General features: G+C 46.3%; 1 protein-coding gene across 1 annotated transcript in view; it reads left to right on the top strand.

Moving 5' to 3' along the window:
* Positions 1-2,597: 2,597 nt before the first annotated feature.
* The window catches only part of xpo4 (exportin 4), a 30,996-nt gene continuing 17,076 nt past the window's right edge, over positions 2,598-16,517 (top strand). The window contains 5 exon segments of the mRNA XM_036540360.1: positions 2,598-2,687; positions 8,679-8,784; positions 8,939-9,080; positions 9,280-9,418; positions 13,969-14,239. Of these exon segments, the coding sequence (XP_036396253.1) occupies positions 2,598-2,687; positions 8,679-8,784; positions 8,939-9,080; positions 9,280-9,418; positions 13,969-14,239 (748 nt within the window).

Genomic DNA, 16,517 nt, shown 5'->3' with positions numbered 1-16,517 from the left:
AAGTCCTGGGTTTTGTGAACTGTTGCACAATGTAAGTGTGCATTATTGACTGATGTTTGAATGTTTTACAATGCTGCTGATGGGACATGAAGTCTATAAATATAGAATGTTGGCACAGATTCTCTGATGATATAAACATGATGTTAGCTTGGGTAGCTATCACAGCTTGTTGTTAAGAAGCGGGAATTAAGTTAAAATTCAATTTTTTAAAAATATGTAAAAATAAAAAAAATAGTGCTGACAGCAGTACCATAAAAAAGGGCTGCCACATCTGTAAAAACACCCTCACCGTTTTGACATGGCCACCAAACTACCTCCAGAGATTACTTTGTGTAAGACCAGAGTAACATAAAGTTACAAAGAGATGTAAGCCATTGCCCTGTTCAGTAGCAAAGTGGTTGCTAATTTGCACCCTTGCATAATGCACCCCAGACTTATGTGCAGTTACTCCTCTGTGTGAATGGGGGGAACAAAACCTGCCACAGATACATTGCCAAGGAACAATACATAGGCTGGACACAGATCCTCGTCCACAGAGGATTATGATCCTTACAGCCACAGTGTACCTCACGCTTTCTCTGTTAGTCTCCATACAGACCAGACAGGGCCTAAGACATGGGCAGGGACGCTAAGAAAGAGGGACAGGGCATAGGTGAGTTTACCACATGGCCTAACTGTAGAGGTAGGAGGTGTCTTCTCTCCCAGAAGAGAAAGGCATGCTTTTGCGCATGAAATCACTTAGCCAATGACAGTTGAGGCGGTCCAGAACCACTCAGATCAATGGAACAACCTTCTCTTCCAGGTTTGGGCGACATAGTTATCCCATATGGCAAACTACTTAACCCCTGTCCTTATGGTCCTTTCACATGAGGTAAGAACGTGTGCCAAGTCACCTTCTTCAAGATAGAATACTCAGTGAAAATCAGATAAACTACAAAAAAAAGAATTTTTATAGTCTAGTAATTTTTTATTGTGTATGTTTTGTGTGTCTGTTGGATGACTTGGATTCTCTGTGTTGTTTGGTGTGAAAGTGCTGACAGACAATCTTTGACTGACTTAATACATTATTTAGAACTGAATCATTATACAATTTTCCTACTTGTGTATCATTTGTATGTGGGGTTATCTCTGTCTCATACAACCCCTTCATTGTTTAATTATATTGCTGTTTCTCTTGCCAATATATTTATACAGATACACATATTTTTTGTATTCTTATTCTCTTCAGTTCCTTCTCGGCCTTCATTAACCTCTGTGCCTGTTTTGTCACAGGCAGCATAAACATTAATAAGAAACATGTATCTTTTTTACTTTTATGTATGGAATGAGTATTTGTAAAAAAAAAATAAGCCTTGACTGTCCTGATACTTGTAAAAAAAGATATATGTATAAATTAACTTCAGTATTAACCTCTTGTGTTGTTTTTCTTTCATAACATTTAAATTCACTATGTGGTGCTGTGTCTCAAAACATTCACTCATCCTTCCACACTGAAACCATTTTAATACATATACATGTAACAGACCATGCAGGTGAAGTCCCAGTTTTCAAGTCCATCACTGCACACTGGGTTGGGTGTTACATTTCCAGCAAACCTTCCATTAATGTTGTATTTTAGCTGGGTTGTTAATTTGTTTAGTAGGACCTCCACCTTTTGCAGGTGGTGTGTCACAGTTTAGGTCCTGGCATATCATAAGGTCAGGCAAGAGAGGTAAGGCTTAGCTGACCTCTGCATCATTAGCAACCACAGAGTAAGTGAGAAGCACCAGTAATCTGTTTACATGGAAGACCTTCCTTTGTTACGTTTTTAACTGATGGATGTCTTGGCAAAACTGTACAACATAACAGGTTTAAAAATGGTGTGTGTGAGAGTAGCTTAACCCAATGAAGAGTGATTTTCATATTTCATGTCTTTCATTCAGGTCACAGTATAAATCTGCAGGTGACTGTGTGTCCTACAGTGTCAAAATTGGGTTACTTCTGAACAATATAAATGTGCCAGATTACATTTTTTCAAAACATACGGCAATTGTTATGTCAGTCACATGTCATTGATCTTGTCAGTTATTTGATACTCCAAACTCAAATTCTTTTGGCCTTGACATCCTTACCAGTAGGTTACAAGGCCTAAATTACTATATTTTGTCAGGGGTGGATATATTTTTCCAATGATTACAATGATGGACATTTAACTCATGTTGACGGTTCCACAAATATACAGCTAATTGATCAAGTATATTATGTGAACAACAAAACTTTCAGTGAAGGAAGGTAGTCCCATTGCTCCAACCGATCATGCGAACTGTCAGTAATTGAAGCCACGAAAGCCAACATGTATACCGGAATTCACAAACCAAAACCTCCTTGCCAGATCAACAAGAAAAAAGCCCATTGATTTACACTTCGACCCTTTCTTGTCTCAGAGGCGGGTTCCAAAGTAATTTCTGAGCGTCGGATCCCCGACCACGCGCTCGGGGAAAGCTTTCTATCGCAAGAGAACGGCGATTACGTAACTTCCAGAGCGCACGCAGCGGACTGCCAAAAGTCCCCCATGAACTCATTGGCCTGGAGTACCGCTTAATCCCACAATGCAGCGCATGGCGCGTCATTGAAGAGAGACCATGATGGCGGCGGTTGGTGCACCAGAAGTGATTTCACAGCTGGAAAGCGCTGCCAAAGTTTTAATGGTGAGAAGTACAGCGCGATTTCCCGTGTGCGTGATAGTGTGTGCCGCGCTTCTCCGTGAAATCTAGAGTCGTGGCGAGGCGATGCTTCAAGTTTTACACAGTTGTTTATCTTGGTCTGAGAAGGCGATGCGTGGCGCAGAGCTATCTCCATCCCGCAAACACCAAGCAAAGCCATCGCATCCCCAAAGCTAGCTAGCTAGCTACTTCTTGTGCCACCGCTTGATGTATAACTCGCTGGCTGTGTGTAAAAAACCTTAATCGCTTAAACAGGCAGGTTTGATACAGTCAAATCAGTGCCTTGAGTTCAGTAGCTGGCTAACCTAGCTAACTAGCGACAGTAATAAGAATGAGTAAAGTGCTGTAGCCCCAGCATCCTGATTCGCCGCTCTCACGCTGTTGATTCACTTTTGTTCACGAATCATGATGTTTGTTTTAACGAGCAAGTGAGTGTTTCAGTAACTATCTTTGCCATTAGGACGTCAAAAAGTTAACACATCGGCCAACGGTATCCATCATAAATAATTTGCATTTGGCTAATAGTAACAATTATAGGCCACTGTATAAATTCGATAGAATGTAGCCGGTAAGCTAGCTACCTCCAAGTTCTGAGACAAGCGCCATGATGTGCTTAGCTAGCTTGCTGTTAGCTAGATTGCTAGCTTTCTAATTTCTTTTCTTTGAGAACTTGAATAGCTAGCTATTGAGAATATCGCAGTTGGGGAGAAAAGGGGGATTCATGCCTGAAACAAGCAGTATCACGTTAACCAACTTGCTATGTTAGTAACTAAAAAGTTAGCTAGATAGTATGCAGTACTTGACTAGGTACTGAAATGCTGATACTCATAGCTAGCTATCTGAGTTTTTAATGAACATGAGAAATGCAACAGTACACATGTAGAGGAATGCCAGAATGATCCCAATGGCTTAGCTAGATTTGAGACTGCTATGTGGTGTTTTGTTAGCAATGTATATTGTAATGTTTTAAACACGCTCTTCTCTTCATTATCAAAGTTAGAAAGCGGTTCTCTGTTGCAAATATGTGTTGATATGTGTTGCATGTTGACAGCAGGGATTATTTTAGAGTAATTCCGTAAACGGAGCTATGGTGCTATATTATTCTGAGGGCACTGACCATTCGGCTAAACCCAAACCATTAGAGGTCAATATCGTGTTGTATAACCATCATTTTCTCAATTTAAAGTTCTCACGGCGGTGTGATATTGAAATAAGGCGTTTGTAACAATAGTTTTATGGTGTGTGCTAATTTTTCTGGATAGATTTTCTTTTTTAGTTCAGGTCGTGTTTCCTCGGGAGATCCTCCGCATCTTTTGCAGGCTGGAAAGATTGAGGTCGCCCGGGGGTGTAAATGAGAGACATATTTGACCACACTCAGGAAAATCGTTCCACAATCTGTAGCCTCAGGAATCATTTAAGAAGATTAGCTAACTTCTATAAACCAGAGGCTAATCTGATTCCCGTAAATGTATCAGATGTTTACAAATATTATTGATAAGCGTTTTGCAGACATTGAAATTATTACATTTATTTCTGAATGATTTATACGCATTCATTTAGATTAACATATTTTTATAAAAAAATAGATATTTGTAAACATTTGTCAATTTTCAGAATTGACTTGATGGGTTTGCGTGTGAAGCAAAGTTCACTTTAGGACTTGCTTAATTATGACTTGCCCTCACCTTTGCTGGTGCGTCCAGACTTTGGGTGGAAGGTGATCTGTTTTCTTTTGAGAGTGTATAGATTAGACTTACATTGCTGATAAATAATCGTTTCTCTCTCCCTTTCACCCACACATCATTTTACAGTTTTCAGTGGCAAATATGCATGTTCTTTTTCTGGCTGGGGGATGTGTCACCCTCAGAAGGAGTGGGATTGGGGTCCTGCTTGATTTTCACTGGTTCTAGTAGATTAAAGTTTTGATTGATGATAAAACAGAGCCATTCAATGTCAATGCATGTTGGCCCTATGCAAGCTCTAACTTGGGAAAACAAGGTGAACCAATAATACCAGCGCTGTGAAAATGACTGTCTTACCACTTTGAGTAACCTACCTTCATACATATAGTTAGACCAAGATTGTCTTAAAGTCATAATGTGTCTGTTACACTATAAAACTAGCTGTTTTTCTGAGTGATTTGAAGCTAAAAGTGCCACCAAATTGAAAAAATGAATTTGTTAGCTAGCACACTTTCACAAAAATTTGGGTTCTGGAACCACGGATATTGTTACTTTCTGGACATATGCTCGGCTGAGTGTGCTCAACATGGAAGATTCTCTGTTCTTGTTGAAGCTAAAACATTTCTCTCCTTTGTTTCATTATGAATGTTGAGGACAGGTGGGCTTGTACTGGACCATCTGTCATTAACTGAAGCCTCCCAACACACAGAAGTAGAACATATAGAAGGAACCTATAGCATACTATAGCAGTACTATAGCAGTCTCCCATTTATGGTCAATGTCTACACACATCTGTAAAGCTGGCTAACAGGAGCTAGGGATCATTTGCAGAATTGTCATGCTAGTCGTGTGATCGTCAGTCAGGTGGGAGTTGTCAAATTTACCTAAAAGGGTGGTAGACTATTTATTTATCCAAGGGACAATTATCCGTTTTTGGAGAAATGTCTGCTGTGCATTATTGTGGGTTGTGAGCAATTCATGTTTATTTGTCCGATGATTATCTACTTCTAATATGTACTCTTAGCTTGCTAGAGGTTTCAGAATGCCATTTACGTGAAAGTTCACTGTACTTCCTGTAAACGCATTCTGACGTTCAGTCTGGGTAGAAGGGTGAAAGCACTTCTCTCGATAGAATGTCCCTGCTTGAGCAAGTAATGAGTTTAAATATTGGTGGGAAAGATTTTAACAAATAGATGTTTTACCATCGTACCAAATTGTGAATGCTTAATTTATGTGGCCGATTACAAGAAAAGATTGAATACCTTACACCTAACAGCAATTATTTCAGTCAGATCTGGTCACATTTCTGCTTTTTGAACTTGAAGCCTGCCATATTGTTAACAAACTTTGATAGGCTGCCCTGATTGGCTGGTCCTGGTGCAGGCTTGAGCCATTCTGTGTGTGCAGTGGCAACATGCACAGAAATGCTGGCAGCTGTTTCCGCTCTGTAGTTCATGGTTTTGGAGTCCCATTCCCCCACCCCCCCCAACCCGTAATAGCTTTCAGTTTGCGAGTGTAAGGTGTGGGAGTAAAGGCCAGACGTGTGAGCATTGCTCTGGGCGCCGTTTGAGTTGTTGAAGCCATTTAAACCTAACTCATTTTTGATGCCAGAGAATACAGATGTGCCAAAGTGCTCATTCACGTAAGCTGTAAGATATTGGGTGAATTTCCTTTGGTTTTCTAGTGAAGCGTTTGGTGATACGGCAGGGGTGGGTTAAGAGCTGAATTGTTCTATTTTTCAGCCTACATCAGAGGAGACTTTGTAGACGGTCACCCAGGTGTGTTCAAAAAAAAAAAAAAAAAGTGATAAACCGCATTTGATAGGGCTGGCCGCCTTGCCGAGTGATAATTGGGTAAAAGCACAAACTGAAATTGAACTGAATTTGGCCAACAACCTTTTCGGGCTGAATTGGAACAAAACGCAAAAAAAAAAAAAAAATGCACCAGCAAATAGCGCACTAACTGGTGGGTTGGGGAGTCATGGGTTACACTATGGCTGCTTGTTAGTGTGTAGGTCTGTAGGGCTTTCCCCTTTGGCTGTGCCTTTCCAAAGGGCCTGACAAAGACAGAAAGCGTCTCCTGTGCCGGTTAGCAGACAGCCCGGGCTGTGCAGGTGCCTGTCTGTGCAGCTGCTGTAGTCCCAGCACCTAAATCCTCCCAGGCTGCGGGAGACAGAAATATGCAGCCTTCTGTACACCCACCCCACCTCTTCTGGCATCACACTGCATTTTTATTCTTTCTCTCATACATTCAAACATCACAGGATTTAGAATTTAGAAATTCCTCTCATTCCATAATGAACATGTACAGGATCAAACTTGCATCAACTGCGACAATGCACAGTTTAATTTTACTTTGTTTTGCATTGAATCACTTTCTTTTTTTCTTCCATTTGGATTTTAGTGGCTCATCGCATTTGTCGCAGTATGTCCCTGAACTACTGCCTGGAAGTTTGCTTTTGAACAGAGTGAACTGGAGTGCACTGCTGGGCTTTTCACAGTGTACTGGCAAGTATGATTCATGCTGAGGCCCTTGTTATCACTTGCCATCAACTTGAAACACTTGAATCCTGTGCGTTGTGTCCATAAAAAAAGTCTACTTCTGAAGTATGTGTCCCTGTTTCCTCGCTTAACCTCCTGCTTTGGCTTGCATGAAAAAGTTGGAAGAGCAAGAAGTATGAGGAGCTGGAATGTGTTTTTTTTTGACACTGCACGACCTGGTTACACAAGAGTATTTCTCCAAATAAGTGTCTGATTGAGGAGATGCGTTCTGAGAGCACGGGGGCCACAAGCCAGTGTCTGCCTCAGATGCTTCCCATTAGACAGGGTGGAGTTCCGCTGACCCTGTGCATCTAGAGAGCAGGTCACTTTGTAGATCCTCATGGCATGTGTTCAGTCATCGGAAAACACAGGAAGTCGCATCCATAACAAACGCTCAAACATGTAAGAACAGCTGAATTTCTAAATGCAGGAAATTGACAGGCATATCAACACTGCCTGATTTACAGCGGTGATGAAGCACAGACATACATTAAACTTTGTTTTATTAATTGTGAAGAATTCTCAGCAAACTTAAGGGCAGCATTACAACGTATGTTAATACATGTAATGCTGAAGCTGCCCAATGTAGGGCTGGTTGTCTGGAATTGGGTTTATTTCAGTATACTGGTAGTACGTGACCATATCCATGTCAAGTGGGGAAGTAGTGCATTGATTTTTTTTTTTCACCCACATTTGTTCTTTACAGCACAGAAAATAGACTATCCAGACTGTCCAATCATACGTGCATTTCAGGTGACTAATAGGCAAGTGGAGTTCTGATGGAATTTATTCAGTGTAGTGCTGCATGTCTGCCAGCAGGAGGCTCCTGCATTAGCCTCTGAAGTCACGAGAGGTGGATTTCTCATCATTTCTCAGAATTTCTCATCATCTCTCCTTAGGGTGTTTTTACATGGTCAGGCCAAATGAGAAAAATTCTGTATCTGTCCCATACTTCATACCTGTGCTGAAATGCGGGGAAGGGTGGTGTGGAAGAGGAAAGGAAGGAAGGAAAGAGTGCAGTATGTAAATTGGGGACACGGTTGATGGTGAGCCATTTCCCCCGAGAGAAATGAGGTTGAAATGAGGTGAAGAATTATGATTAGAATGCCGTGACGAGATTTCCTTAAGAAGCATGAATGTGAAATTCATATAATTCTGTAGCCTTTTCTGTATTGGGAAAATTTTATGATGGCCCTGTTATTTTGTGTGTATTTCATGTTGCATCCCTACAGATTTACGGGTGGAGAACGCCCTGATGAAATAACAACCTAGGTACTTTATTGAAGTACATTACATTATTGGCATTTAGCAGACACTTTTATCTAGAGCAACATCACTCAGTTACAGGTTTTTTACAATGTTGTCCATTTATGCAGCTGGATATTTACTGAGGTAATTGTGGGTTAAGTACCTTGCCCAAGGGTACAGCAGCAGTGCTGCACCAGGGAATCGAACCGGCAACCTTTCGGATACGAGTCCTGCTCCATAACCGCTATGCTACATTGCCGCCCGTTAGTTATTTTGACAGACTTGTTCTGCATGATTTAATGTAGTGAGTGTTCATGTCTGATGGTTTTCTCAAGCGTACAGTCATGTCTGATGGAGTTTATTCAGGGTGACTGTGTGTCTGACTGTTGCCGCCCAGTGTGCAGTTATGTGTGATGGTTTTTTCCTGCGCGGTTATGTCTGATGATGTCCTCCAGCTTGCGGCCGTGTGTGTTGGTTTGTGTCACATTGTGCTGTATGTCCCTCAGGCCCCGCCGTCCATGGTCAGCACTGAGCAGCGGCAGCACGCGGAGCACATATTCCTGTCATTCAGGAAGTCCAAATCCCCTTTCGCTGTATGCAAGCACATTCTGGGTAAGTAACTGCTCCTGCACCTTCTCAGTTGCTCTCAGCCGCATGGGCAGAATGCCTGCTGTGTCAGACCTCAGGATTTGTAATTAGAATGAATGTATATTCCTCTTAACAGAAGTTGTACATTTTGTGTCTCATCACACTCCTCTCTCAACAGAAACCAGTAAGGTGGACTACGTGCTATTCCAGGCAGCGACGGCCATCATGGAGGCGGTGGTGCGTGAATGGATCCTGCTGGAGAAGAGCAGCATCGAGTCTCTCCGAACATTCCTCCTCACCTATGTCTTACAGAGACCCAAGTGAGTCCCGTGCCTGTGTGTGTGTGCGTGCGTGCATGTGTGTATGTATGTGCACACAGGCAGAATGTTCCTCCTCACCTACATCCTATTCCAGAGGTCCGGCCGATTCCTGCTTCCAGGTCTTCGTCACTCGGCGCTTTCCTTGTCAAATGGCTGCCGTTGCTGGGAGACTCATGTTCTGCCTCTGTCCCTCCGGCAGCCTGCAGAAGTACGTTCGGGAGCAGATCCTCCTGGCGGTGGCGGTGATCGTGAAGCGCGGCTCTCTGGACAAGTCCATAGACTGCAAGAGCATCTTTCACGAAGTGAGCCAGCTCATCAGCAGCGGCAACCCCACAGTGGTGAGAGAACCGGGCACGCCCACGCTCGTTCACACGCAACATGCTCAAATGCACATGCTTACATCAGCATATACTAATGCGTGTGTGCACACACACTCACTGATAATTGTTTACACACTTGCTCACACACACTTGGGGCTGAAACAAAAACCTTTGAGGTCAACTCCTAGAAACAGATGGTCTGCAGAAGCAGCCCTCCAGTGTCCTGTCTCAGTCCTGGTGTGTTCTGTAACACTTAGTCCTACAATATAGAGCTCAGTGTAACAGCACTGTAGCGAAGGGCGGGAGGAGTCACCCCACCCGGCCTCGAACCCGGGTCTACGGGGTACCAAACCTGCAGCTTGACCACAATGCCAAAGAGCCAGGCTCTTTGGTATGGCAGTCAGAACGCATGCTCAGCCGAAGTGACAGCTCTCTGTCACAAGCACACTAGCCCAGTCATGCAGTCACACAATAACTTCTGTTTTTTTCGAAATAAAATATGACTCATTGGCATCAGGTTTATATTAGAATAATTGCTGAGTCTGTACCTTACCTTTTTGGACGTTTTGTGACAAAGGTGTGACTTTTCATGGGTTTTCATGTTTGAGCAAGTTTAAGAATAGGGTGTGGCCTCTTGCCATGTTGTGACTTTCTCCTGTCCAGTGGAGCTGCAGTGTGATGTAGCCTGCCTGCACAGTGTCTGCCAATCACAGGGCAGAAACATCTTGTAATTGAGCTAATGGGGTCAAATCCGCCTGGTGTGTAACCCACTCCAGCAGTGTCCACACAGAGGACAGACCAAGGCACAATGCCTGAATGCAGGCTCAACTCATTGTCAAATACCCCACGCTTCCCAATTCAATCCAGTTGACCCTTTTCAAATTGTAAGGCATGAACTGCCCTTCATAGTGGAGTTGGTAGTGTCATGTAAAGTACAAGACAAAGAATTTAATTTTGTAAATTTAGTGTGATTGCAGTCATGTCTTCAGTCAGTCTGCTTAATGTTACTGCTAATGTGAAGAGAAAAACTTTCGTGCAGGAAATGGGCATGAATGAGGAGAATGAATTTATGTACAGACAGCGCATGAACTTTTCATGTGCTGTCTGTACATAAGTCCTTTCAAATTTTATCATTTTTACACAATGGAGAAAATACATTCATTTGACAAACTTGTTGAAGTTAGCAATTGTAACTTGTTGCCATCATAGATGGCTGTGCTCTGTCTACCAGGGTTGTTTCCCTGTTGCCAGGAGATGGCGCTGTTACCTTTGAGAAGGGGCACAATGTGGAATATGGCCTACCCTCTCAGCCTCTAAGAACAAAGTGGCCCCAGTGCGGCAATATATCGCATCTGTTTTGCACTTCATTTAAAGTGTAGCGTAGCGACCCAGTTAAGATCGGGTTTTAATTGCCACTTTCTGCAAAGGATGATATCCAAAGGATGACAATCTCAGAATGTGGGTATGACCAGTCTGTCAGTGCTGTTAAAGATGAAATGTGGGTATGATCAGTCTGTGTGTTGACTGTTTATCAGCTGGTGGCATTGTCCTGTACAGAACTCTGTATGTGGACTGAACAGGGCCCATCCTGTACAGGTCTGTGTGAGTGGAGTGGAGAGATCAGAGCCTGTCCTGTACAGGTCTGTGTGAGTCGAGAGGTCAGAGCCCGTCCTGTACAGGTCTGTGTGAGTGGAGAGGTCAGAGCCTGTCCTGTACAGTTCTGTGTGAGTCGAGAGGTCAGAGCCCGTCCTGTACAGGTCTGTGTGAGTGGAGAGGTCAGAGCCTGTCCTGTACAGGTCTGTGTGAGTGGAGAGGACAGAGCCCGTCCTGTACAGGTCTGTGTGAGTGGAGAGGTCAGAGCCTGTCCTGTACAGGTCTGTGTGAGTGGAGAGTTCAGAGCCTGTCCTGTACAGGTCTGTGTGAGTGGAGAGTTCAGAGCCTGTCCTGTACAGGTCTGTGTGAGTGGAGAGGACAGAGCCCGTCCTGTACAGGTCTGTGTGAGTGGAGAGGTCAGAGCCTGTCCTGTACAGGTCTGTGTGAGTGGAGAGGACAGAGCCCGTCCTGTACAGGTCTGTGTGAGTGGAGAGATCAGAGCCCGTCCTGTACAGTTCTGTGTGAGTGGAGAGGACAGAGCCCGTCCTGTACAGGTCTGTGTGAGTGGAGAGATCAGAGCCTGTCCTGTACAGGTCTGTGTGAGTGGAGAGGACAGAGCCTGTCCTGTACAGGTCTGTGTGAGTGGAGAGATCAGAGCCTGTCCTGTACAGGTCTGTGTGAGTGGAGAGGTCAGAGCCCGTCCTGTACAGGTCTGTGTGAGTGGAGAGGTCAGAGCCTGTCCTGTACAGGTCTGTGTGAGTGGAGAGATCAGAGCCTGTCCTGTACAGGTCTGTGTGAGTGGAGAGTTCAGAGCCCGTCCTGTACAGGTCTGTGTGAGTGGAGAGGTCAGAGCCCGTCCTGTACAGGTCTGTGTGAGTGGAGAGTTCAGAGCCTGTCCTGTACAGGTCTGTGTGAGTGGAGAGGACAGAGCCCGTCCTGTACAGGTCTGTGTGAGTGGAGAGGTCAGAGCCTGTCCTGTACAGGTCTGTGTGAGTGGAGAGGACAGAGCCCGTCCTGTACAGGTCTGTGTGAGTGGAGAGATCAGAGCCCGTCCTGTACAGTTCTGTGTGAGTGGAGAGGACAGAGCCCGTCCTGTACAGGTCTGTGTGAGTGGAGAGATCAGAGCCTGTCCTGTACAGGTCTGTGTGAGTGGAGAGGTCAGAGCCCGTCCTGTACAGGTCTGTGTGAGTGGAGTGGAGAGATCAGAGCCTGTCCTGTACAGTTCTGTGTGAGTGGAGTGGAGAGATCAGAGCCCGTCCTGTACAGGTCTGTGTGAGTGGAGAGGTCAGAGCCCGTCCTGTATAGTACTGTGTGAGTGGAGAGATCAGAGCCCGTCCTGTACAGGTCTGTGTGAGTGGAGAGGTCAGAGCCCGTCCTGTACAGGTCTGTGTGAGTGGAGAGGACAGAGCCCGTCCTGTACAGGTCTGTGTGAGTGGAGTGGAGTGGAGAGTTCAGAGCTTGTCCTGTATAGTACTGTGTGAGTGGAGAGATCAGAGCCCGTCCTGTACAGGTCTGTGTGAGTGGAGAGGTCAGAGCCCGTCCTGTACAGGTCTGTGTGAGTGGAGAGGTCAGAGCCCGTCCTGTACAGGTCTGTGTGAGTGGAGAGATCAGAGCCTGTCCTGTACAGGTCTGTGTGAGTGGAGAGGTCAGAGCCCGTCCTGTACAGTTCTGTGTGAGTGGAGTGGAGAGATCAGAGCCTGTCCTGTACAGTTCTGTGTGAGTGGAGTGGAGAGATCAGAGCCTGTCCTGTACAGGTCTGTGTGAGTGGAGTGGAGAGATCAGAGCCTGTCCTGTACAGGTCTGTGTGAGTGGAGAGGTCAGAGCCCGTCCTGTACAGGTCTGTGTGAGTGGAGAGGTCAGAGCCCGTCCTGTACAGGTCTGTGTGAGTGGAGAGGACAGAGCCTGTCCTGTACAGGTCTGTGTGAGTGGAGAGGACAGAGCCCGTCCTGTACAAGTCTGTGTGAGTGGAGAGGACAGAGCCCGTCCTGTACAGTACTGTGTGAGTGGAGAGGTCAGAGCCCGTCCTGTACAGTACTGTGTGAGTGGAGTGGAGTGGAGAGTTCAGAGCTCGTCCTGTATAGTACTGTGTGAGTGGAGAGTTCAGAGCTCGTCCTGTACAGGTCTGTGTGAGTGGAGAGTTCAGAGCTCGTCCTGTATAGTACTGTGTGAGTGGAGAGTTCAGAGCTCGTCCTGTATAGTACTGTGTGAGTGGAGAGTTCAGAGCTCGTCCTGTATAGTACTGTGTGAGTGGAGAGGTCAGTGTTTGGCCGTCCTGCTGGCCTTTTAAGATGAGAAGTGTAGCACAAAGCCAGCCTAGTGTGAAATGTACTCCGGGGGCCATGGTGAATGAGGGGTGAAGGAGTGGCCTTGCTTTCAGCTGTTGCACACGTGTGTGTATGTGTGTGTGTGTGACAGAGAGTGAGTAAGTGAGCGTATGTGCGTGCCCGTTCTGGGGGCTATTAATAGCTGCCCCTGTGTTCTCTTTAATGTGTGGTATGCCGAGCGGTAGTGCACATATTTGCCTCTTCACCCAGCTACATTACCCCCTACCCAAATTGGGACAACACCCCTGCCCTGGTCCTCACTGGCTCCTCAGAGAGAGAGCAGCGCTCTGGACTGTTGGTGCCCCTCCCTGAGGAATGGGGACGCATGTGGCAGTGTGACCTCTGTCTGACATTGCCATGTTAAGGCAGTGGGGAGGTCTCTCCACAGGCCACTAGAATAAAGACACCAGAGTGGAGCGGTGGTCACAGCTTTGAGCTTTTTAACTGTGGTAGGCATGTTGGCCCTGTTTTCATTCTATAACAAAGTGTCTTAAAGGATTATTGTTCCGCTATAACTGCAGATCGATAAAAATTCTTTTTTTTTTTTTTTTTTTGCCTTGAGCTTGACCCCTGACCCGTGCGTACCTGACCCCTGACCTGTGACCTGTGTGTGTGTGTATGTGTGTGTTTGTGTGTGTTTGACCCCTGCAGCAGACACTGGCCTGCTCCATCCTGACGGCCCTGCTGAGCGAGTTCTCCAGCTCCAGCAAGACGAGCAACATCGGCCTGAGCATGGAGTTCCACGGCAGCTGCAAGCGGCTCTTCCAGGAGGACGCCCTGCGGCAGATCTTCATGCTCACCATGGAGGTGCTGCAGGAGTTCAGCCGGCGGGAGAACCTCAGCGCCCAGATGTCCTCCGTCTTCCAGCGCTACCTGGCCCTCGCCAACCAGGTACTCAGCTGGAACTTCCTGCCGCCCAACCATATCCTTCCCATGGGAGAGGGGCTGTTCGGGGTGCCACCACGTTAGCTCAGTCTGTTCACAGGAGCGGTATTCCTTTGGTCTGCAGGTACTTTAGGAGCTTGTTTTGTTAATGCACAACTAGGTCATAAACTTGTATACCACTACTTGCAGTTTGCTGTAGTAGTACCAGGATAACTACACAAAGATTACCACAGGGGAGTATCCCGGCTTAAGGTTCGTACGGTACAGTATATGACATATTACAGATCACAGTGACCCACACCCTAACCCTAACCAGTATTTGTTTAAAGAGGAAGGGAAGGTCACCCCTTTTGTGGTGCCCTCCGTCCCGTTTGAGACAGATAGTGAGATGCAGTGGAAGTGATGAAGCTTGTTTGATGTGCGAGGTGATGTCTGATTTTCGCTTGTTTAGTCTCGTCCTGGGGGGGGCAGATGGCGGGGCGTCTGAGCGAGTCTCCTGTCGGAATGCCGTGCATGCGGTCTGGCACGTGCGGGTGTGTTTTGCCGCCTGTCGCGGGGGGGGGCACGAGCCGATCTTTCTGTCACAGATCTTTCACGTTTGAAGGCCACCGGGTGTCACCACGTGTCTTTCGGCCCGCTCCTCAGACGCGCTCTGGGGAACGGCGGGCGGCCGCCCCCGCTGCCGCTTTATCCTCCCCGCGCCGATAAAAGGCTGCTTCATTCCATAGCCCGGGGGGGAAGGCATGTGTGTCATGTTACCGTGCCACGCTCCTCTCTCTCTTTAGAGGAGACCGTCTCTCCGCGCTCCGCGGGGTCAGGTGCCCCGAACGGCCGGCCCGGATGACAGAAGGGCCCCTGTTCCCCTCGCGGGACCCCCGCGTGCTCCTTGAAACGGGAGCAGAGTGCGGCGGGCTGTCGCAGCGCAGAGCCGGAACATTCCTGAGATGCTCTTCCACGTGTCCGGGGGCTGGATGACTGCGGGGCGAGGATGTCTCGCATAAACCTGGAAAGCCCTAAACCCCTGAACAAACCCACTCACACAGACAGCCGCGTCTCATAAACTAACATAAAGGGAGACAGACGGATATCTTTCTTGAATCCCCCCCCACACACACACAGCAGTCATGCCTCCCATAACAGCCTTCAGATACACACAGGCATATCTTTCATAGCACCCATTCTCTCCCTTCCATGTGCGCTTGTGAGCGCGCGCACACACACACACACAGTCATATCTCTTGTAACCTCTGCTCACAGACCTCATAAACATAAGCATGTCTGTCTCTCATAAAGTCATGTATTTAGGGATAGGTCAGCCTGACTAACCTAGACATTGGCCTGGCTACAATAATCATCATGTTTCCCTGAATCACAGATACCTGAAAATCTGTCAAAGTTTTCCAGTGGGTCAGTAGTGTTTGTATATCAGATGTACATTACATTATTGGCATTTAGCAGATGCTCTTATCCAGAGTGACTTACATCAGCTACAGTTTTTATAATGTTATCTATTTATACATTTACTGAAGCAATTGTGGGTTAAGTACTTTTCCCAAGCGTACAGCAGCAGTGCCCTAGCGGGGAATCGAACCTTTCGGTTACAAGTCCTCCTCCTCAACCACTATGCTACACAGCTGCCCACTGTAGACCAGGGACAATGGAGGCCTGTCTGCGTATTTGTGTGTGTGGCACAGCTGTCCTCAGCTTGTTAGAGAAACGATGCACAGCCGTGGAGTTCAGGACCTGACTGACGGAGTCATCAGGTGACTTGATTACCCAGCAGCACCTTGCAGTGAGGTCACCCCACCTATTTCCAGAGCACCTGCACGCAGTAGCACGGTAACCATCATCGTTGTGACGCTGTTATGACGTTTGGGCCTGAGTGGTGAGTTTAGTCTGCTTTGTCTGAGAGTAAAGAGAAAGTTGCGTCAGCAAAGGGAAAGTGTGCCCATACCACTGCATCTCCCCTGTCACGTCACAGAGGATTGTGAACAGTACAGGGGCAGGTGATTGTAGAAACAGACCCATCTGCTCTTGCCTTTGTAATCTGGGCGCGATGGTCTTCTCTCCTCTGGTCAGGCTGCAGCTGCAGCAGGGATGAGACATGCATCACAGCTTAGTCATAGACGTTCCTGCCATCAGTACTCAGCATTATTTTTGCTCCGTTTCTGCAGAGCTGTTTGAGCTCTTGTGTTCTGTGTACTTGTATTTACCACACACCTGTTTGTGCCATAAATCATTATTCTCCTGTATGTAACACTGTCCTGGCAGTACTGTACATGGGCAAATACACATACCATACTAGTCATCTGTCT

Source organism: Megalops cyprinoides, chromosome 11 (genome assembly GCF_013368585.1).
Source record: "Megalops cyprinoides isolate fMegCyp1 chromosome 11, fMegCyp1.pri, whole genome shotgun sequence".
Taxonomy (NCBI): Eukaryota; Metazoa; Chordata; class Actinopteri; order Elopiformes; family Megalopidae; genus Megalops; species Megalops cyprinoides.
The sequence above is the reverse complement of the archived record's forward strand: the minus strand, read 5'-3'. Positions and strand labels throughout refer to the sequence as shown.